General features: G+C 34.9%; 2 protein-coding genes across 6 annotated transcripts in view; one reads left to right on the top strand and one right to left on the bottom strand.

The window, feature by feature from the left end:
• CASK (calcium/calmodulin dependent serine protein kinase) overlaps window positions 1-23,790 on the bottom strand; it is a 196,511-nt gene that overhangs the window by 68,285 nt on the left and 104,436 nt on the right. For 4 of the 5 annotated variants that reach the window (XM_042810955.1, XM_042810956.1, XM_042810957.1 and 1 more), the window contains exons 6-9: window positions 15,858-15,960; window positions 5,647-5,822; window positions 3,929-4,051; window positions 2,116-2,199 (exon numbers count right to left, since the gene is read on the bottom strand). In XM_042810955.1, coding sequence (XP_042666889.1) covers window positions 2,116-2,199; window positions 3,929-4,051; window positions 5,647-5,822; window positions 15,858-15,960 — 486 coding nt within the window. Of the gene's footprint in view, window positions 1-2,115; window positions 2,200-3,928; window positions 4,052-5,646; window positions 5,823-10,285; window positions 10,399-15,857; window positions 15,961-23,790 lie in introns of those variants that run through there. The other variant, XM_042810959.1, reaches the window with a different exon arrangement.
• On the top strand, window positions 18,719-21,799 carry GPR34 (G protein-coupled receptor 34). Its single transcript, XM_042810960.1, has 2 exons — window positions 18,719-18,836; window positions 20,051-21,799. The coding sequence occupies exon 2, from the start codon at window positions 20,074-20,076 to the stop codon at window positions 21,217-21,219; it is 1,146 nt and encodes a 381-aa protein (XP_042666894.1). The 5' UTR covers window positions 18,719-18,836; window positions 20,051-20,073; the 3' UTR covers window positions 21,220-21,799.

Below are 23,790 nucleotides of genomic sequence, written 5' to 3'. Positions count from 1 at the left end.
CCCAGCTGCATAGCAGTTTGAACACTGTGGAGCACATTGTTCATCGTGGCCAGACTGTAAAACCACACCCATCGTGTAGTCCAGATTTGGCACTTTCTGACTTCCTGTTCAGGCCGATTAAAGATAGACCAAGTGGGCAATGCTTTCCTAGCAATGACACCCTCAGAGCACCAGTGAAACAGGGTGTCACTTCTGTTGGTGCAGATTTTTATAAGCATGGCATGCACGTTCTTGTTCATTGTTGGCAAAAATGCAGTTAATGGTGATGACTACGTTGGTAATCAGTGCTGTGTAGCTGAGAATTTATCAGTTACTGTACTTCTTGTATCTGTTGTAGTTTCCATGGAAATAAACAGGAGGCATTACTTTTGGAGTGACCTATGTAATGTGCATCAGCTGTCACTAAAAATTTTTTTAATTTTGTGTTCACCTCTGAAGCAGAACATTTGGTAGAAATATGGTAAAAGAAGGACACAAGCTTATAAAAAAAACCAGTGACACTAGTTAGGAAAAAAGTAAAAAATATTTTTTTTCCTACAGATCAAAATATTCCAGAATCAAATACATAACATTAAAAATAGATAATCAATTAATCATATATATATATTATATCTATCTATATAATATCTATATATCTATCTATATAATCTATATCAATTAATCCTATCTAATTTGATAGAGATAAAAAATGCCACACAGAGGCTACAGTAAAAAGTAAGGGTGACAGGACGTGGGATGGAAACTCTAGCAAGGAAACCCTGAATACATGTTGTGCCCATACAAATGGGAGAAAATTTCTGAAATTCTGTCTGAAATTTCTAAAAGATGCAGTTGTCAAGAAAAAACATTCTCTTCCAACAGAGAAAAAACTTTATCATCTTTGTCTTTCCTAGATTGGATGGATTAGCAAGTATAAAAATTTACTCTTTGAAGCCAAACAATACATTGCTATTTGAGAAACTGTCATAATCAGACACTTCAACATTATTTGACATCCATGATGTATCTACATCTAATCTTGGACAGCAAAAATGAGTAGTTAGACGGGAAGTTAAAAAGCTAGAGAAATGGTCATCTGCTCCGAAGTATATTTACATATTTAAGAAAACTAGAGCTTAAACACTCAATTTTTAATGTCTTACAGGTGTGGCAGTATGCAAACTAAATAGCAATTTCAGAAAACACTCTGCAGAACAGTGGTGGATTGGAGAAAATGGTAGAATACAAGTAGTGTTTTCAAGGCTCTCTAGAGACTAAAAATAGTGGCTCCCCAAAAAAGACATCTGTAAAAGATCTGAGACTGTGTCTGGAATAAGGAAACTGGTCATATTCTAAAATGTAATGGAGCTAACATTGTAATTAAAGCATTACATGGACACACAAACCACCTAAGACAAAGTGCTGTCTATCAGAAACCACAGCAACTATGTCACCTTAATCATTAATTTCTTTGTAGCTAGATTAAATTAATGCAAAGCACCTACTCTATACATCTGATTCTGCATTTATTACACATTTAAAAACAACTCACAAAAAGTAATACTGTATGCTTCTGTTAAAGATACATCAGACCTTCAGTGGATTTAAAAACATTTCTGTTAAGCTTCCTAAGATAGGAATAGTTATTGTTTTGACAGCAACTCATATTGTTTTGGGCTATAAAATGTTAACATTCTTTTCTTTTTGGATGAGACATAATCTTGTGCATAGAACTGAAGAAGACATTTTTGCTCTCCTCAATGAAAAGTAGTGAACATTATTATATTCCTTTTACCATAAACTTAACAGCAATACCACAAGCCACTGTTACAATTCTCTCCCTCGTAGTAATTCATATTATATTGAAGTACCATATCAATGTAAAAGGAAGACCTCATACACAACTTGGTTGACACCAGACAATTTGTGCTGGAGTTCAGTTTGAAAACTCTGAACAAAGACAGAAGGGATGAACACCTTTAACAAGACATCTCTGTGATAGGCGACTGTGAATATCAGTTTCACTTCTGTACTTTTGCTGACCTCAGAGCATAGATTTGTCTCAGTGCTTTTAAAATTAGTAACACTACTTAAAATTCAAATTATGTAACTATGTTAATACGACATTCGCTTTACCTTTAGTTTTCGTCTTGCATTGAATTTTCTCAATTGTTCTACTGTCTCTGGAAGATGAATCTTGTATGCATAGCGATCTCTCTCCTTAAAACACAGCAAAAGAAAACAAAGATTAAATATAAGTTCTTAGTATTACCTCAACATTAAGAAACTAGGCAAAAAATGTATCAGCTACTAAGTATCATAAGGAGAATAAGGACTCAAGGCAATCTAAGGTAAAAATAACTTCAAAAAACTGACAGGTATCAAAGAATTTTGAAATAATCCTTAACTTGGGGCCAGGGATACTTTTGTTTTGTGATTTTGTTTCTCACTTTGCAGTAAGACTCTAGACTTCTGCTTTACTCTTATGCTGTAAGTTGGTTTGTGGCTAGCACTGAACTTTGAAGCTGGCAAGTATGAAGAAGCTCTGCTTCCTGGTAGTACAATGCCAGTGAAGCAACATGTGCAGACACTTTTGTAAAGGGTTCCTGATACCTGAAGACAGCTTGTGAGTTGGGGTTTCTGCATAACAGAACAGAAAGTGACAGCTCAATAGCTGGTGACACCAGGTGCTAACTTACACTCTACTGAATTCTCCACTGTAGATGCAGATCAAAAATTTACAAGTAAATGGTATACAGTGGGGTGAGAACTTGCAGCACCTGAGTACTCTCTTTCCCCACAACATCACAGAAGCCACATACAGTTGTTAATTTAATGCAAATGTTTATCATGCGGATCTCCTGAATCAGAGTGAAATCAATGGCAGAAGTAATTCAATCTCTATATGGTGTCAGATGGCACTGTTTCATGTTGTATTTGGCTCTGTCTATAGAAAGGGCTAGAAGAAAATTCTGAGTCAACAGGGAAGGCAATTTATCTTAGGCAAAAGTAAAAGAGAATGGACTCACAGAATGCTAGCCTAAGCCTGCAAATAAGACTGTCTCAAACTAAATTTTCACTCCTGTCTTTCAACAGTTAATGGCAAGATCAGCAACAAGACCACAGATACAAAAATTGTAACATAAGCAGAATCTGCCCATCTGCACAAAACATTTGCTTTGGCATCTAAACGTAGGTAAGCTCATATGAGAAAAAGTCAAAATGCAGGCAAACACAGATCACCTATGTTTACTACAGACTCAATTAAAGGAGTGTTACTTGTGTTACACCAGAATCCCAGCTTTTTGAAATGAATGCTCTATTACATTTATCTTGGGCCCACACTACAGAAAAAAAAGGAGGATAAAAAAGATAAATAATGAATTAATCAGGTTCTACCAAAGAAAAAACAGTGCTCTGGCTCAAATTGTGTTGTAAATTCTGCCACCACTGAAAAATAATTTGATTACCAGATGCCATGTAATTTTATATAGTCACAGCAGATTTCAGCAACCTACCACTACTTTTTTTACTCAATGGGACATTTCAGGAATCTAATTAAGAAATTAAGCAGTTAAGTAGTGTATTACACTGCATAGCTATTTGTTGCATAATAGGGAAGAGATTTAGATGGAATGGACCTATAAAGAGATCAGAAATCACCCCTCTGGACTTTGAGAGCCACAGAAAGACATACAATTACTTTCTTCAAGCTTCATTTAGTCCTACTATGTATGCTCTTATGCTGTCCATGATGCCTAAGTAAATTTGCTCTTCTGGCTAAACAAGGGTTCAAGGTTAGACATTACAAAAAACTCAGGCTCTAATCTCACAAAGAATTTAAATCTTATATCTTATACAATGTCATGTCTACTTCGAAAAGTTTAAACAAACACATCTTTTTATCCCTTTAAGAAGGAACTGATATGTAAACAATTGGTTTTACTACCTTCAACCAGGGATGATTCAGTGCTTCATATACTGTTATCCTTTCTGCTGGATCCAGCATAAGCATGCGGCGTACCAGATCTTTGGCACTTTCAGAAATATGGCTCCACTGCCGAGGATTCATCTGATTACAAGCAAGAAAAAAAGAAATTAAATTAGTCATCAGAATTTAGAACAGAATTGCTTATTTGTGTAAAGTAGATAATAGATATTTAACAGTGGTTGGTATTATGAAACAATGTGAAGGAAAATTTAGAACGTATATTCATACTGTGAGGTTTGTGTCCAACTATTTATGACATGACAAGATGGAAACCCAATAAAAACATACTAAAGTAGGAAAATTCTTTCTGTGCTAAAGGATCCTGTCTTTAAGCTATTTCTTTAATTTATAAAGAGTTTTATTTATACAGAACATTGCTGTTTTATGAAACAAAATTTCAACATAATAACCAGCCTTTTTTCAATAATTTATTCTGCTCATTTAAAGAAGTCAACTTTATTTAAAAACAGACTGCAACAAAAAGATACTGCTTTAAGTTGGAGCACTCTGAAACATTATCTGCCTGTGAAATGCACATTTATAATTGTCATTTGTAATTTCTTTTCTCAGCTCTAATGAAATGAAGATAACTGCAAATTTGTAGCAAGCCGGTTTTGAAATCCTTGCACTGTTTTCACTGAACAGGCATATAAATGTGGAAACAGGAAGAGGAAAGGAACTGAGAAGACACAATGTTCCAGCCAAGACTTTTTTTTTAATAAAGAAAAAAAACAAAACACTTGTAAGTTTCCAAAAAGTTTTAGCTGTTTGACAGATTAGATAAAGAAATCTTTCAGAGTAAAACTAGAATGTCTGCATGTCTATGAAATTCAAAAACTAGTACCACTAAGAAATCTCTAGGCATAAAACATTTAAAGAATGAAGACTGTGCTCTAGAGCAAGTGCAGTGCCACAGTTGTCACATTTTAGCAGACTACTAAAAAAACCCACAACTTCCTGCAACCCATTACAGATTGTCAGGCAGCCTTAGGAATTTCCATTCCTTCTCTGCTAATGCACGGATTATGTATGACCTTTCGTGCAAAGCAGAGCAGAACTGCATGACTGTATACAAAGCAGCAAAAACAGTGAAGTTGAAGTTTTAATATTTTCTCCATAATGGCTCTAAGATGACTACATTGTGAAACATGCTTTTTTTTTTTTTTTTTGCATATACGCCAATATGCTTTCAGCTGCAAGTGGCTCCTGAATTTAGTTTCACTTTATTATATTCTGAACTAAAAAGAAAAATGACCATGTGTTCATAGTAACATTCATCCCATTTTAAATCAAAGCAATATGATCGTCAGCCTTTACAGTAGTTCTTTGATTCTGCTAAAAATGTAAGTGATCTGTTAAAGGAAGGTACCATATACTAAATTGTACTTCACAACTAAACTTTATGTAGTGCTACTCAGTTCAAGGTACAACTAAGAGCAAACTGTTACACTCACTATTTTCTATGCGTAAATATTCCTGTATTCTAATTCCTAGCAGTGATACAAAACAGTACAAACAAGACAGAATGAAGAGGGAGAACCATCTCCCCCTGTGTAAAACAGGCAGCTTTTTACAAGCTTCAAATTTAAGCCAGGTTAAACACAAAAATCAACTTCCCAAATTTTATAAGCAGAATTCATCTCACTGGAAAAGGATTCAGACATACTGTCATTTACCTTGTATTTTCCTTTAATAATGCCTTCAAACAATCTTTCCTTGGTTCCATAAAAAGGTAAACAACCACTTAGCAGGATAAAAAGGATGACACCACAACCCCAAACATCTACAGGCTTCCCATAAGGTTCCCTTTTCACCACTTCTGGGGCCATAAAATGAGGTGTTCCTACACGTCCTAAAGGGAAAAAAAAACCAAAACAAAAGCAGAGTGAAAGCAATATGTGCCAAACGTGGAAATAAATAACATTAAACTAGAACAGTTTTATTAAGTTTTTTTCAGAGGTCAACATTTTATTCTTTTTTCCTTAAGTATTTACTGAATTTACCCAGTGAGATTCATTGCTAAGTTCTCTTTCATTTAGTTTACTCATTTACAAATTGAATAATAGTCTATGCTATCTCAGAAAATGTGAAACGACATCTATATAAAAGCACTAAAAGTCTCAAGTGGAACATGGCATATAAATGTAAAAATTTCTGTTGGACAATCTTGGAAACAGGAATTACTTATCCAGAGGGCACTTCTACAGAAAATGAATAATTCTAACCTACACAGCTTATTTGGAAAAGCTGCCTCCACCAGGCAAGGCCATACTTCCTTTAGCAGTGCTAATCTGCCCAGACTTTAGCCAGTCTACTGACATTTTCAACATGAATGAAAGATGCTGTTAATTTATTTGCAGCAGACAGGATCTTCCTATAGATAAAAAGATAATGGTATTGTGTTCCAACTAGTGCTTTCAATGATTGCCACACAGTAAAAGTACCAAGCCACTTCTGATTTTTAATTTTGAATGTACACTCATAGGAAAAAAAACCAAAACATATTTAATACCAACTAATCTTTTGAGTGGATAAACTGATTAGAATGACATCATTCAATTGTTATATTACACATTAAAACAAAGAAAAGCAATAAACATTTTATTTCTCCTCATAAATATTTCCCATTCTGAAATGTTTGTTTTCACAGCAAAATATATTTGTTTTCACAGCAAAATATTTGCAAAGGTGCAGGCATTACATTTTGAATGATTAGGTCATCACTGATGCTGATGAACAAGACAGTCTTTGGACAACAGTGGTTTGACCATGTACTAACAAAAATGAAACAACAACAACAAAAATTCTTACTAGTAATACACAATGTACTAGCCTAACTGATAAACTTCAAAGACAATTCTTGAAGTTCACTAATGAAGGAGAAAAATTATCTGCCTGGATGATCCAAAGTCTCTCTCTTTTTGATACTTGGGGACAGGGATGGGAATGAAAAGGAAAAACAGTATGCTTAAGATGCTTAAATATGCTGAGAACTCTATATTCTTTCTTTCCATGAGCCTATAATTATCTAGCTACAAGAGTTTCCTAAGTCTTTTCTCTAATATTCCATCATTGATGTATCAGAATTTCAACCTCTATATGAGGTAACTTATGTACAAAGAAAGCAATAGCAGCCTGTTGAAAGAAATTATCTGCATATAGCAGATACTCATGTGATGTTAGTGGTATGCATACCACAGTCTGAAAATTTTGTATATCAAAGGCATCATGCAAGACCACAAGGCAGCTTGGCTTACCCAAGTCTTGTTTATTTCAGTAATAAACTTCCTGGCATTTGGGTTCAGATATATCCATCTGCAATTGTGGACCAGGTGTAACCAGTCTTACACAGTGCAAAAAAGCAAACACTAGTGGTAATAAAGCTGTTGTTAAAATCCTTTTTTTTTTTATTAATGGGGAAAATACATATATATATAGCTGTCCTGAATCTAGGAAGTCAAGAGAAAAGTGATTATTCAAAACAAAACAGAAAGATACCACAAGGACAAACAAACCTATTTGAAAGAGGCATTAATCTTCAGAGCTAGAGATCTAATCTTCAGAGATAGAGCTGTCTGGATCAAGTAGCCAATAAAATAAGCCTAAATTCTAAGCGATATCTAAGTTGATTTAACACATGTGCAATCTCAGCACGGGACCACTTTTCTGTTACAAGGAAGTACCAGTTGCAGGGATGAACACACATAAAAAAATGACTGCGTACTATCAGAGAAGTGAACCTGAATACATAGCCAATGTTTCTGTCTGTCTGACGGCATTTGTACAACAGGCCTACTGACAGAAGGCCTAACAACAGAACGAGTTGTTCTGAAGAAATGTGTCCTTGGCAAACAGCTACTGGCCCTACATTTTCTCCCATGCTGCCTATTTTGCAGGAACACATGCTACGTGAGCAATATAATACATTACTGGGTGCTGATGTGAGGCCCTAGCAGCAGAGGATGGCAGGAATGGCTTATGAGAGAAGCAGCAGAGTTGCCCCCATGCTGGATGTGGCTGCCTGCAGCCAGCTCCAAATGGAGAATCTGCTGGCTGAAGCCAAGGATGTCAGTCAAGTTGGCAGAGCCTCTGGAAAAGCACATTCAAGAAAATATGCTGCACAACAGTGTAATGAATAAGGGAAAACATGAGCGAAACAGCCCTGTGGCCACCAAGGTCAGAGAAGGAGAAGGGGAGGATGTTCTCCAGGTGTTGTGGTAGAATTTTCCTTTTCAGCCTGTAGAAAAGATCACAGTGGAACAGATAACCATGGAGGACCCACACAGTAGCAAGCTTACTTGGGAAGACTGCAGCCTATAGGAAGCTCCCACGCTTGAGATGGGGAAAAGTGAGCAGAGGAAAGAGAGGCAGAAATGATGGACCTAAGGGAAATTGGCCCTTAGCTGAGGCCAACCCACCATGCTGGGTTATGCTATTTTTGATGCACAGAATGCTGATGAAATGGGGAAAAATAAGTTGAATCTCTTAATGTGAATCAAAGAAACAGCCTGCTCCTTTTCATCTGTTCATTTTCCGTTCTCAAATATTAAGCATCATTTTGCCTGAATTAATCATGGGCTGCATAAAATAAGTAATTTAAACTGTCAAGATACTATCAAAAGTGCATGTTTTTGGCTTCCTTTTCTCCTTAGTAAAATGTTTCAAGTTAAAATTACTTTGCAGAAATTCATTAGCAAGAAAAATCCTTCATTATTCAAATGTACTCATAAATATATGCAGAGCAGGATACTTATTTCAAATTGAGCATTAATCATCTTCCCTAAAGTTTGAAAGTGGTGTCTTGACAGCAGATAAACTTCCTTTCTCCTTTACTTCTCTTCCTGACTACAGTGCTAAGAAATACAAAAGTACTTACTGAACTACTGAATATCAACAAGAAGCAAACAGCTCGCAAATTTACACATATCAAAACTGCAGACAAAACATAACATGCAAGCATTTTTATGCTGTTCCCATCCACTGTCAGCACTGTTCATTATTCACCATATTATGATTTTTTCCATATATTTTTCTAACAAAACAAGAGAAGTGCAACAGCTTGTTGAGGTCCATTTTCTATTTTCTATGCGACATTGGACAAATTACAACCTTTTGGTATCCGAAGTTTCCTATTTTTTTTCTGATCTTTATCTGATGCCCATTCAGAGTATGCCACTAGAATGTGAAGCTACACGTTACTTAATACCCAACAGCTCTTACAAACAAACTCCAACAAACTTAGAAGTTAGAGATAAGAGATCATCCTAAATCTACTTTTTCCTCCCTCAGAAGTTAAGAATTTCAGACCTCAGGTAGAAGAACAGGATCTTTGCTTCCCTGGTGCAAAACCAGTATATCATACAAATTAATTTTAATGCATAGCTTGATGTTAAGCAGAATCATCAGACTAGTAAAGTAACAAGCAACATCTTACACATCTTTGTAAGAACCCAACAGACTTTGCTGTAACCAGATTTAAAATGATGCTACTTAAAAGAATACCGAAAAATCAGTACTACTAAATCACAATATTCTCTTGTAAAATGAAAAAATATATGTGAGAAGATATTTTAGAAACTATTAAAAAAGCTAAGGTCATTTCTGGGGCAGCTGCCATCCTCACGACAATTTACTGCTGGTTTCATCAGAAGAGGAAATGGTGATTTTGAGGTTATTTTAGAAATGTATCTGGGCAAGTATTAGCACACTTTGCTCAGCAAATTCGAGTGCACGTATGAACTCAAATAGATATGATCTTGTTTTGCAACTACAGGACAGTAACAGGATAAACAAAATTTAGAGACAACAAAGTTTGCAAAAATCATGGCTCCTAAATACTCTTTAAAACAAATACTACTTGTGCTGATAGTTACCAAGTAGAAAGTTAGTGTAAGATTTTAGAAAATTGTGCTTTTTTGTGTGTGTGTTTTTGCAGCAGCTTTCCATCTTTTTGGAAATAAAGTGAGACAGAACAGTAAGCAATGTCATTTTCTCTTTATTTAAATATACTTTCCCTTATTCTAGACGTAAGAAAACCCATGAATATATTCTAACAACTCCCCATGAAAAAGAAGTTTATTTGCATAAAGCTTATTTGCTTACTGCCTGAACAGGCACAGCCATTACACATCTTACTTCTGCACACCAGTTTTTTTTAATCTACCAGTTTTGAGGCATATTGGCATTGTGGAAATTTGTAAAACTGCTAATTCGGTTGATTTTTTTTTTTTTTTTTCCTGTGGATAAAGAGCTTCAGTCTTCAGATGTTGTCAATTTGATATCATTCACAAGCACTAAAGATAAATTTTGACTTACCTTTGATAATTTTAGTTTCTATGACTCTTTCCATATTATTCCAGACAATAGGGTTATGCTTTCCACAAGAAGAAGAGCATATAGAGAGACCCAATCAGATTTTGTCATCCCTAAGGCAGGGGATTGATGACCAAGATATCAGAAGAAGTGTCTTTCAACAGCAGTAGTATCTGAACGATGTATAAGGAAACAACTGGAACAAATAATTTTTAGGAAAAAAATGTGAGGTACTAATAAACATCACCATCTGACCTCTCACAATAGTGTAATAAGAATATGTTCTTAAATTAAGAAGTTTCTAAAAGGCTGGGATGTCCAGAATAATGTGGAAGGAATCGAAGAATCACACACAACATTAGATAGATCATACTTTATTACTTTTAATTCCTTTCCACATTACTCCAGACAATAGAGATGTTTAAAGCAGGTGCATGGAAAAGATGGGGAAAATTAAAAAACAAGGCAATTCAGCCTCAGCACAGAAGACTGTCAGAAGAAAATGTATTTTAAAAGATGTATTATCAGATAATTGGGCACCCGACATTAGTGTTGGGAAAATGAACGAGCAAAGATCACATGATATCCAGAAAAATTAAAATAACTGATTCACTGGCCTTTTCAGGCATAAAACTGTCATGAAGGAAGTAAATCTAAGCTGACTTTTAAACACATTAGCCTCCTCTAAGTTCTCTCAAATCAACCCAGATGTGAAGAGGAATTTCTGAGACAGTAAACTTCAATTGTAGCTTTTAAATAAAACAAATTCTATCAGAGGCAAAGCTTTGAAGAGAGTGAATAGGTTTCATTAAAAATAGAAAAATAGTGAAATAGTATTCTTGCTTTGCAGAGGAATGAAACACTTTAATTTGAGCGAAAGAATACTAGCATAACGACCTCAGTTTAGAAACATATACTTGTCCTTAGAAAAAAGACTTGCTGCATAACTCAGACACTGATGATGAAAAAAAATAAAAAAAAATACAATTTTAAACTGGTATTTAGAAAATCACCGAGAAAATTATTTCACACTACTTTCTTCACATTATTTCCCAAAATTCCACAATCTTATTTGCAGGGGAATTTACAGTAATGCCTTCCTTTGTCATTTTAGTAGTAACTTCTGGAGTAGAAGGCCAGCTTACAGAGAACCAAGAACACTTGGTATTTGTATACTGTACTTCTATTAATAAATTTTAAAGTTATTAATTGAACTTAAGAATTAAGAATTCTGAAGAAATTTAGGAGAGCTAACTAATAGTAATCAAAAATAAATACTGGACTGGATCAGCAGTGACATTTTGCTGCTAAGAGAAAAAGTAAAATAGGTCAACTATTCATTGCTAAAGAAGACTTAACAGCTAGCACAGAACCTCATGCCGTTTAGGTCCATATACAGTTATTCTGTGCTAAGTGAAGGAAATAGCACTTGTGGATTCAAGAGCTTTTTATTCACTAGCTGGAAGAGCCTTTTGTGTCCATCTGCTCCAACCCCTAATCAAGCAGGGACACCCACAGCAGGTTGCTCATAACCCCATCCAGGTGGCTTTTGGAGATTTCCATACATGAAACTCCACAGCCTCACTGGACAACCTGTGCCAGTGGCCCATTACCTAGACAATACAGATCTACTGATGTTCAGATGTAGCCTCTTGTATTCAAGTTAGTGCTCATTACCTTTTTCCTGGCATGGGCACCACTGAAGTTTCTTCAGACTTTTATACCATATACTAGCTAATAAATCTGAGACTAAGATAATATCTTAGTTAGCTAAGTTGGACATCATCACATTTACTTAAGAAAATATTGTGATAATTTACATCATATTCTGAAAGAAAAAATGTTCAAGGCAGAAGTTATAATATGAGATTGCTCTATTAAAACACTGACCTCTCAGGTTCCAATACTACAACTGCATGATAGCTATGAAAACATGGACTGCTTAATGTCAACAACCTGTTACTTAGAAGAGTACAAATCTTCTAATCCTTACAAATCTTACATTCACACTTACACATCTTCAACTATTGTGTACACAGCAGACTTCCATCTTTAAGTATCTACTTGAATGCTTCAAATGAATAAACTTTAGCTAATTTTTCTACAGCTGATCATAAGAACTTCAAGAAAAAGTGGCCTTCAGAAACTGATAATTCATGAAAACAACTTCCTACAGCTCAGAAGATGACAGTTTCTGTTTATCGCACTGCAGCTTATGGCAATACACAGTAGAACAGTATTATTCCTTTTCGTCTTATGGAAACTGAGCTCCAGCTACATCAATTTTTTCATGCTTAGTAATAATTAAGCTCTCTTAAAAATAAACTCCACTGGATTGTTAGCGGTTTAATTACAATGTTCCTAAAATCTATTCTAGATATTTTAATTAATGACATCTATATGATGTCTTATCTTGTTACTGGGAGATAAATTTAGACTTCTGTAAAACAACCCTCTGCTTGAAAGAACACAGTAATTATACTTCTAAACAGCACAACTTTATCTTTCACATAGGTTAAAAGATTGACACTAGTCTACTTTCAATTCCCAGAACTTACTTTATTAGAAAAATCCTCAAATGTTTGTTTTTCTTATTTTTTTTTTTCCCAAGATTTATGTATACTGGAAGAAGCTGTGTTTGGTTAAGTTAAAAAAATTCCACACTCACAAATAAAGCAAAAGCTGACCCTAGAAGGTATGCCTGGCAGAAACCAAGGGAGCAAATTCCGTCTTATCGTGTGTTGTCCTGGCTACACACAATCTCATCAGGCACAGGTGCATCAATATAAAAAGGTAAGTAAAAAAAAAAGGCACAAATGCAAATGCATGAAAGTAAGAAACAAAAAAATTAAAGCAATGGTAACCTCTGAATATTTTAGATATAGCAGCTCCTATTTTAGGCAAAAATACTAGCAAACAGAGTGACCACGACTGAAATAGAAGAGCTTTGTAGAGCGGCTGGGTTTAGTATGCAAGAGTAAGGGAAGTTGAACTTTACTAGAGCCATGCTACTTTCAATGCAGATGTGCTTTTTTTAAAGGAAATCTATCTTATTCTGTCTTGAAAGACAAACTACTCCAAGCATTTCTCTTCTTGAACATCAGTATCATCTATGTAGGAATTTATAGAATATATCCTGCTAAGATACTGTGGTAATACATATTGGATACAGAAAGGTAGGCAAACATTGCATTTCCAGCATGTATAAGACAGTACCCGTGAAAGTTTTACAGTACAATGAAAACCAAAACAGCTTAGGAGCATTGTGGTTTTTAAGGACAGTATGGGAAGTTTAATCTCATAATAGCTTTTGTTTAAGTAAGAATTTATTTTTTGATGTGATAGGGCTGAAAATAACCAGTGAACGTGGGAATTGCCATGCTGGAGGGGAAATAATTGAATATGTTAAGGAGAAGCAATTTTATTTTTAAACTAAAAATTAGAAAAAGAACGTGAACATAAATAGATTGGTTATTACACTTTTTACAAGACTCTCTACGAGGAAGGTTTCTACTTCATTCAGGAGAAAATGAACAAATGAGTAGCATCTAATTTTTTATTATACTTACTACAAAACAGAATTTGTATGTGGGGCATAACAGTAACTTAAACTATTACACTGATAAACAATTTGTTACAAGAAACCTATAGCCCCATAAAGGCAGTACCATTAATCTTTCTATAATACATATAGGACATTATTATGCAGTTGCAGAAATAAAATCTTGCAAGTGCTATATAGGGAAGTGTCTGGTACTCTGGAAAGGAAAAGAACTGCCAGATGTAGTTTGAAGTCCAAAGACTGGAATGGAAGATCAGAAGAAAGAGATAAGCAGTCTGTTAAGGAGAAAACTTGAAACATGTAGTAGAATTAAAATATTATATAGATATAAATGAAGTGCAAATTCTCTAGGTAGCCCTGAAAGTTAGATGAATTTGAAGGTGAAGATAACAAGTACTAGTGAAAAGACTACGAACTGAAATGACAGTTGAGAGAGAGGGAAAAATAATATGAAGGCAGACTGATAAGGAAGAGATTCAGACAAATCAGGCATAAAAGATAAGCACACAGAGAAATATTATACTGATGAGGCTTAAGGGAAAAAAAAAAAAAAAAGCTTCTGTAAGTACTGCAAGCTGAACTATAACGGAATGAAAACATTTACATGGGAAAGGAAGGACCAGGCCAGCACTGACAACTATAAGACAATTGAGTACATGAATGATGAATGGGGTTGCAGAAAAGGAAGGAAAGGACTTGATGAATTCTGAGCAAAATTCAGGACATTTTTCTAAACTGAATTTCAGGTTTCTGTTAAGACAGCTAGGAGTCTGAAAGTAAGTTTGATGTAGCTGATTAGCTCCAAAAGAGTAGCTGAGACTAAAGAAAAAATGAAAAAGTTGCTCAGTGAGAACGAAGAAGAAAAATGAGGGAATCGTAAACAAAATGGTAGGAGCTATCACTGAAAAAAAGCAATGGTTGAAGTATCATTTGAGAAATAGGAAAAACAAAGAAAGAAATTTGCTCAATTTAGGAAAAAAAAAAAAAAAACCCAACAGCCTCTAAATGTATTTTCTTAGAAAAAGACTTATCTAGGACTGCAGGTAATAAGAACTATCCTGGTATTGGTAATTATTGGAAGAGTGTGGAAGATGTTGGTATGCTTAAACTGGATTTGCTCTTTATTTAAAAAAAAAAATCATATGAAAGCTGAATTGACAAAGATATTTTAAATATTTAGATAAGAAAATGTGAGTTTTCGAAGAAGATACTGAGACATACTGAAAGGAAGTTACTCCCTTTTGAAGAAAAAAAAAACACCCAAAGTTAATGAAATCTTTTGCTGTAGTCTCCTACTCTGGCAATGAAAACACCAGAAAACTGATTGGGTCTTCATCTGTGCAGGCTGATTAGAGCATAACCCTATTGTCTGGAACAATATGGAAGGTAGCTAGAGGAAATAAAATTCACAGAAAACAAAACACACAGTCAAAAAATATACATTATCAAGATATTGGTGTCTTATGCAATAATTACAATGAAACAGTAAAACATAGAAAGAATCACATGTGAAAGCTAGTAAGATTTTGCTATTAATTGGAGTATAGTATTCTGACAGAAATTGCCTAAAAAACATATGGGAGCATTAAGGATGCTGTACTAAATCTTTAGTCAATTGCTTTGACACACATTTCAATCTTGATGGCATTTTATGTTGTGTGCTTTGCCAAGCATGGACTAACACTGCCAAGGACTGTATCAAAATGAAAACAAAATTTGCATTTTTCAATTTCATTTTGATCAAAACAGTGTAAGCTGTTGCTGAGAAACATTTAGACAGTTTTACAATTTCAGTATATGCATACATGCAGTGTAGTACACTACAGTTAGTGTATTACTAACTGTAGTACACACAGTTGCAGTTCAAATACTTGCGTACATATATTGTTAACATAGTATTTAGAATGAGATTATTTTTGAGTCCTTGTTTTGCAGCCCAGGCTATGTTGGAAGCACAGAACTCTGCAGTGAAACTTCCATAATATTATATAAGTTTGAAGGACAATTTCTTACCTCCAGCAACTAGCCCAGATTCTCCTAATTGAATTGCTACCCCGAAGCCACCAAGCTTTACCGGGGCTGAATTCTCTTTTGAGGCAAGCAGTACACAGTGTGGCTGAAAACAACAATGAAAAAGCAAATTATTATATTATTTGAAAAGTACAATTGGCACCCTAGGATTTACTTTCAAAAATTTGCAAACAGAAGTCATTATTTTTTTTAAAGAAATTCTTGATTTGTAATATTTTTTGGAATGAGATCCTCTCACTAAATCTCTTCATGATTGAGTATCTTGTAGTAGCACTGGTAATGGGCGGATGGTTGGACTAGATGATCTGCAGATCCTTTCCAACCTTGTGATTCTATGATTCCTTCTCCATTGGCTTCCTTTTTACTTGCCCTAGGTATAGCAAAAGCATTTCAGGACTTAACAGAACTCACAAGGAACACAAAGTAAAATCACAACAACATGGAGATAATGAATGTTGAAATTTTCTTTCTTAGTATTAGTTTTTATTTTCACTCTTTATTTCACTTGTATGCTTTATACTGTTCTAGTTCTTCAGTAGATACATCCTGCCCTATGACACAGTGCGTGTGATCTTATTCTTAACACTTTCAGCCCCAACCACAGTAGGAGATCACTTCCCAGCTGCATAGAAACAACACTGCTGTGATATTTCTATTGAGTTACAGGATAAACTGCTTAGGTATCTAAATCATTCCATGCAAAGTCATCCATATTTTTTCCACTAATTATATTAAGATGCAATATATAAAAATACAATAATAGCATTATTTGGAGGAGTGGTGACTGATGTGAGAGCCTACTTAAAAATGAAATATAGTACTCAATGCAGCAATTAATGTAGAATGACTTCCTATATTTACATAGAGCCTCCATTTGCACAGTCAGCTCTGTTATTTAAAAGGATGTCAAATCTGTCTACTTCTACTACTTCTTGAGAAAATGTTACTGCTTACACTGCAAAACAAGGAACTTTAAATAGGTTACCCTGTATCTTTGTCGAGATTTGTCCTCGTTCTCTAATAAGGTAAGCATGTGCTGCCTTAAGTTTAGTTTTCTTTTACACTTGTCCTCCAGCAGAAAAGAACCTGAAAGAACTCAGCTGCTCACTACAGAGATGATCTAAGGTTTTGGGGGGTAACATAACTAAAGTGCTCCAATCTGGAACAGGAAAATTACAACCTCCCTGCAGGATCTAACAATTAAGCTGTGGAGGAATCCATAAACAATTTCCTTCTGCATTAGCTGTACTTCATGGTTTTAATTTAGGTTGATGACCATTTTGTAAAATACCTACAGCTAATACTCAGACTTCTGAAAGTTGTAATTATCATTATGTATTAGAAGTCTACGAAACCTTATCTTACACAAAGTCTAAGCTACATATTCACCGAGGTCATGAACTGTTACCTTTGATGCTTCCTTAACATTCATTTGCTGTTATAGCTAAGCACTCAGATTTTGCGACATGACTGTAAATACCTGATACAAAATATATGAACAAATCTAAATCTTCCCAATGCTTCTGGTCCTACTAAACATCAGGATGAAATAATGACAACATTGTAACATCAACCTCAACCCCTTTTAAAAGTCCAAAAGAAATTTGCGGAGTCCCAAACAACCTTGATTCTCAGACGGATGATAAGTTAAGAATGTTAACATGGACACTCATTTCAACTACTAAGGAAAATACCATCAGGATAACATTCCTCAGTTATTACATCTGTGCTAACTCATACTGGGACTTCTAGAACCAATTTTTAAATTTGCATTTTAAAAATGTAAATTTTAAATCTCTTTCTTTTATTTAAAACAGGATATATCCTGTTTTAAATAGTACTACCAGGTGGTATTGAGTATTTTATTTCTGCCTTATTGAAACTGTTAAGCTGTTCCAAAAGTAATGCCTCCTGTTATATTTTGTTGGCCCATGACATCAGAGCTGGATGTGGGAGGAATGATGGTAAAGGCTGAACCTCCTTTCAGATCCATTCAGCTCCATTTTGTTGCCATGTGACAGATGGCAGCAGAGGGGCAGCCTGACACACTGACATCTGACATGGAAGCGAAGATGAAGCAAAGGTGAATTTCTGCATGCGGAAAAAATTGTACCTATTGACACTCATTAACTTTTGCTGAACTTTTATGGAGACCAAACAGTGGGTGTGAGCACAGTGAGGCAGTGTGTGGTTTCAGCAGTGGTGACAGCCACCAGCAGGTGCAGATTTTCCCAAGTGTGGCATGCAGGCTCTTGGTCATTGCTGGCAAAAAATGCATATCAAATGGTTGTGAGAATGTTGAAAAATAGTGTTTTTTAGCTGGGAATTTTCTCTATCAAATAGTGTTATTGTCTTCTTTGATGTGTTTTTTCATGCAAATAAACAGGAGGCATTTCTTTCAGAGTGACCTATGTATCACAGCTGCTAGTTTAAGCGAAAAAAAAAAATCAACCTCAGATTTCTCACTTTGAGCAAGGTGGATGAAAGCTGCACCAGGGTAACAAAGATGTGCCACTTCAAGTGTGGCTTCACTCTGTGCACGAATCTTGAAGTGATACTACTTTCATGCCAGTATCAAGATGTAGTGTACCAAGACAATTGTTTACCAAAAAGGAAAACGCTGAGGTTGGTCACAAGAAACAAAGTTTCTATGAAAAAAATCCCAATCTCCTATTCAGTAAAAGTTTATGATATAACCAGCAAAGTCCAAGTTAACACCAAAGTCAATCTTTCCAGTAAGTTGGCTTTTGCTACTTCAAAATATCTTTAAAAAGTAGTTGCAACACTAGTTAAAACTTCCAACTTCCCCTTGTAGCTAATTGCACTGCGTCAGCTGATTCTCAAGCTTTCATAGAGAAGCTGGTACTCCAGCTTTCTAATAAGAGGACATGCATACACGTTACTCCTCCCTCTCTTCATCAGTGGTTTTCAAAATCAGCAGAAGTTCTTAAAACACAAATGGTAAGTGGCTTCTTTTATACTTCATAAGACAAATTCTTATTACAATTTATTTTAATTTCGAAGGTGCTAATGACCTTTGTAATCAATTGGCATGTAATTATGTATTTCTCAGTTTAAGTATGCATTCCTACTTACAGATGACAAAACTCAGGCTAGTTTCTTAGTTGTGTTTCTGAAGTATCTGCAGTGTTACTGATTTTTTTCCTGCCCTCATTCAGCTAAATGTTACAGATTATGCAATTCATGATGTCAAACATTTTTTACAAAAAAATCAACATAAACATATCATTTAATATAGCTGAGAGGTTTCAATGTGCATTTGAAGGTACCGTATTTCTTTAATCAGACACAATTTTTGTAATTACTTTAGCCCATACCATACTAAGTGGCTAATATGAAAAGACAGCTGTACTTGTAAAACTGGAACATAGTGCCCACATCTAATGTAACTTTAAGATCATCCAACATGAGATGCTATAATACTTTATTATTAATATCCTCTCAATAATTCAGATTCTGTATGTACATCGCTTTTTACTAAGCCTCTTATCTAAAATGTTGCAATTTTCACCACCTTACCCATATCAGACATTTTTAAGACCTGGAATGTTTTTTTTTCTCCTTCTTATTGTTGCTGGAGATCTACATTTAGAACACGAAAAATGATTTTCTTTTCAGATTAGGGGAATATTGGCTTGTCTCTCTAAAAAAAAATTGAAATAAACTTATTTACATAATCTTTTAACACCATGGCATATAAACTTAGGGAGAAAAATGTATTGCTAATAATTGGTTAACTACCTCTCTAAACAGCTAACTGTTGTTCTGCTATATTGATTAAGAGTTTGCTTTTGGTTTCCTTTCATTAGTCAAAGCTGATTTTTATCTCCCAGATTATACCTTACTGGTGAAAAATATACTCTCAGTTACGTTAAAAACTTTATGAAAACAAGGGAAGATATGAAAACATCTGTTACTGAAGCAATGTAATTTTCAAGCTAATATCAGTTTCCTTGCATAATCCTGATTTACAAACATTCCACAAAAGGAAAAAAAACCTTACCAATACCAATGATACAAATAATAAAAAAGAAACTAATATAATAGTGCTGACTCAGTGCTATTTATATTACATAAATGCTTTGTAGGCAATGAAGTGTAACAGTGTTCCTGTGATGACTTAATATTTACAATTTTTCTTCATATCCTGACAGAACAGCTAAGAAAATCCTCACAAATGGCTACACCTTCAGCTGATTTACTGACCACTCTTCCATACACGAAAGCTTTTGGGGGTAACCAAAGTGATCCACCCACGAATGCATCAGAAATTCCTCCCGATGCAAGCTGTGACTTAGAAGACCATGCATTGTCACTTGCTCTCATACTTTTTTACTCTGTTATTTTTGTCGTTGGATTGGTTGGAAATATTATAGCCCTGTTTGCATTCCTGTGCATTCACCAGAAAAGGAATTCCATCCAAGTTTACTTGCTAAACGTAGCCATCGCAGACCTTTTGCTGATCTTCTGTCTTCCCTTCCGAATACTGTACCACATTTTCAACAACACATGGATGTTTGGATGGATTTTATGCAAAATTGTGGGAACTCTATTTTACATGAACATGTACATTAGCATAGTACTGTTAGGACTAATCAGCCTAGATCGTTACGTAAAAATAAATAAGTCTGTGAAACGACCTAAGATGTTAAATACTACCCGAAGTATACATATTTGTTGCATTGTGTGGGCAGTTGCACTAACAGGATTTTCATTAGTAGTTGTACCATCTCTCTTCACAAATGAGGTCAGCAATTCTACCTTGTGCTTTCATTATCGGCATAAGAAGAATGCAATGACAGAAGCAATTTTAAATTATATTATTGTCATCATTTTTTGGACAGTTTTTCTCCTTTTGATACTTTCCTATGTTAAAATTGCCAAGAACCTACTGAAAATTTCAAGGAAAAGAGCTAATTTTCCCAATGCAGTAAAATACACCCAGACAGCAAGGAATTCCTTCATTGTACTCATTATTTTCACCATATGTTTTGTTCCATACCACATGTTTCGATTTGTCTACATTACATCACAGTTACAAGAGCCATCCTGTTACTGGAAGGGAATAATTCACACATGCAATGAAGTTATGCTCATATTTTCATCTTTTAACAGCTGCTTAGATCCAGTTATGTATTTCCTAATGTCCAGTAGCGTCCGTAAGACTGTCTTCCAACTTATTTGTAGAAGAATTCACGGAGATTCAAGTGTGACTCTGGAAAGTACTTCAGAAATAAAACTTGGACAATATATGCAAGAGAGATTTTCTACTACCACTCCGCATTCAAGTTCTGTAAAGAAGAAGTCTGACTTAATCAAGTAAACAGATAACAGCTTCTCTCAGTGTCACTTTTGGACATCAGCTTAAGATGCGCCAAATACAATAACTGAATGGATACTAACCTCGTTTCATTCTTCCCATTACAAAATGAGAAGTCTTACTTCTGTTTGTGAAAATGAGAAGAAACTTTTCAAAAGTATTTCCCTTTTGTTTATCCAAGAAAACAAAACAGGAAACTTCCTTCAAGTTATCTCTCAGGCACCTTCTGTGGGACTAACCTAGAACACTAAGTCTTTGGGGAGATGTCCACAAAGTGGTTTAAGCCTGTGTAAGGAGTCTTGTATACAGATATTAATATGAGCAATTCGTAAACAGATGCATTTTGCAGAAGTAATGTGTCCTATTCAAAAGAGCTACACGAATCATTAAAGCCTTTATGTACTGCCTGCTTTAACAGGTTTCAAAGAGATCAGCACTGAACTGCATTTACAGAATTTTTGCAAGGAAATATTTGAGAATTTAGCAACATATCTGGCTCAAAAATGAGGTGAAGAACACAGCTGCCATTGATTCAGTTATAATTACTGGAGATTTGCTTCATTAAATATAAAAACCAAAATAATCAAGCCTCCTTTATTATTCAAGCCCTTTATTATGTTTTCAATGTTTTAATGAATGTCAAGGTTGAGTACTTGAGGTAAAGTTAAGCACTGGTTAGAAATTGGTTAGAAATTTGTGAAGGAGAGATGACATATGGGTATTTTCAGCTAGTTAGGATTTCCTTCAAACTCTGAGCAACAAATTTGGTGACTTCAGCTACACAAAGTATTTCAACAAGGAAAAAACTGAGCATTCACAGAACGGAAAAGTTAGCTGTTGTGAACACTGGAAGCATCAGCTCTGTCCTTTGGTCAGGATCAGTCATCTAGTCTATTTACAGAATTATGGATTCAGGTGCAAAGTAAAATTTTGAACTGTAAGGTTGTTTAAAACAGGTGAGCTGAAAGTGGAACTTGTTAAGACCAAAAGACATGCAAACAGACACTTATACTGAGAGTAATTTACATGCCTAGCACAAGAATCCAGAAAGATGAACTAATTAGATAGTAGATGTTAGGCACTATCACTGCAAAAGAAGATTCTATTACGCTTAACACATAACAACCAATATTGCTTAGGTTAACTGAAAGACTTTAATATTAAATATGATTACCAATTCTCTAATAGATCACATGGCTTTATACCTAATCTGTCACAAAATGTGCAGATTTTTAATTATACAGCAAAACATTCTGATTTTATAGAAGCTAGTTATAAACTGTACATGCTTTACAGATTGTAGAGAAGGAGCACCAGAAGCCATGTATAATATCAACAGATGATAAAACAAAACATTAAAGAGTAATACAGTCCCCAGGACCACAAATTAAATTACATACTACTTCACTTTAATTAACCTCTGTGCATAAGGAATGAAAAGCATATGTGATTCAAAACTTGAATGACATTCAGAAGCTACAGTTTAGTGTTTATATTAGGCAATTGCAGCACCTACAAAAACATATAAAATTAGGCAAGCTTGAGTAGATAAGGTGCCCAGGGAAAAGTGAATAAATTTGTTTGAGAAAAAACATCTATCACCTATCAGCTCTAGCAGTGCTGTTACAGAGGAGCCAGCAAAGGAGCTCTCCAGTAGACTTGAGAAGCATCAGGACAAAGGGGATAATGTTGTACATGGACTCTAGCAAGATCATTCACAAAAGGTCCTAAAGAAATTAGAATATTAGATGATATTTCTTATTTTGGAACTAGTTAAAAAGTGGAAATAAAGCTTTAAAAATAAATATATATATTTTTTCCTTCAGGACATTACCCAAGAATATCCAAATAGATTCATTTATCAACTCTGTTGAGTGCTATCTGGAATGAATGAGACTAAGGAGATGACAAAGTTTTTAAGCAATACACAAATATTCAAGGTAGTCAATCCTAAAAAAGGAGTACGATACCAAACTCTGTTCAACAGCAATAAAGCAGCAAAGTCACTATTAAAACTAGGAGAAAAAAAACTGAGAAGCCATCATTACGATATTCCATAATTTATATGGTACAGTTTCTATGCAGACTACATAAAACAAGTAAATGCTTGAGCTCAGAAACTGAAAGAGGACGCATTAGGTCCGTAACACCAGGTACGGTGTGTAAAAGGGGAAACAGGAATAACTAATTGTATGCTCTTTGTCAGAGTCTGATATTAAAGGAATAGCAGTTACAACAACAGCAACAACAACAACAAAAAAAAGCAACAAAATAAGCAGATGACAGATTTTCACAAGTGTGCAAATCAGTGCTTCAAGATGTCAAAGGCCTGAAGCATCAATTGGCTCACAACAGGATCTGAAACTAGACAGTATTGTCATGTAGGAAAGAATTACGGCTGAACAAATTCCAAACACAGGCACTTTCACTGTGTTTTAATATTTAATCTTATTTTTTTCTTTTTTCTTTTCTTTTTTTTTTGAAATCAATTTTACCAGCTTCAGAGGGTATACAGATGGCACTGCAAGACATTATAGTCAAGTGCAAAGAATTTGGAAGCTCCTGGGAGATCTG

Source organism: Centrocercus urophasianus, unplaced genomic scaffold (assembly GCF_019232065.1).
Source record: "Centrocercus urophasianus isolate 14NV4802_14NV808 unplaced genomic scaffold, USGS_Curo_1.0 seq_12, whole genome shotgun sequence".
Lineage (NCBI taxonomy): Eukaryota > Metazoa > Chordata > Aves > Galliformes > Phasianidae > Centrocercus > Centrocercus urophasianus.
The sequence above is the reverse complement of the archived record's forward strand: the minus strand, read 5'-3'. Positions and strand labels throughout refer to the sequence as shown.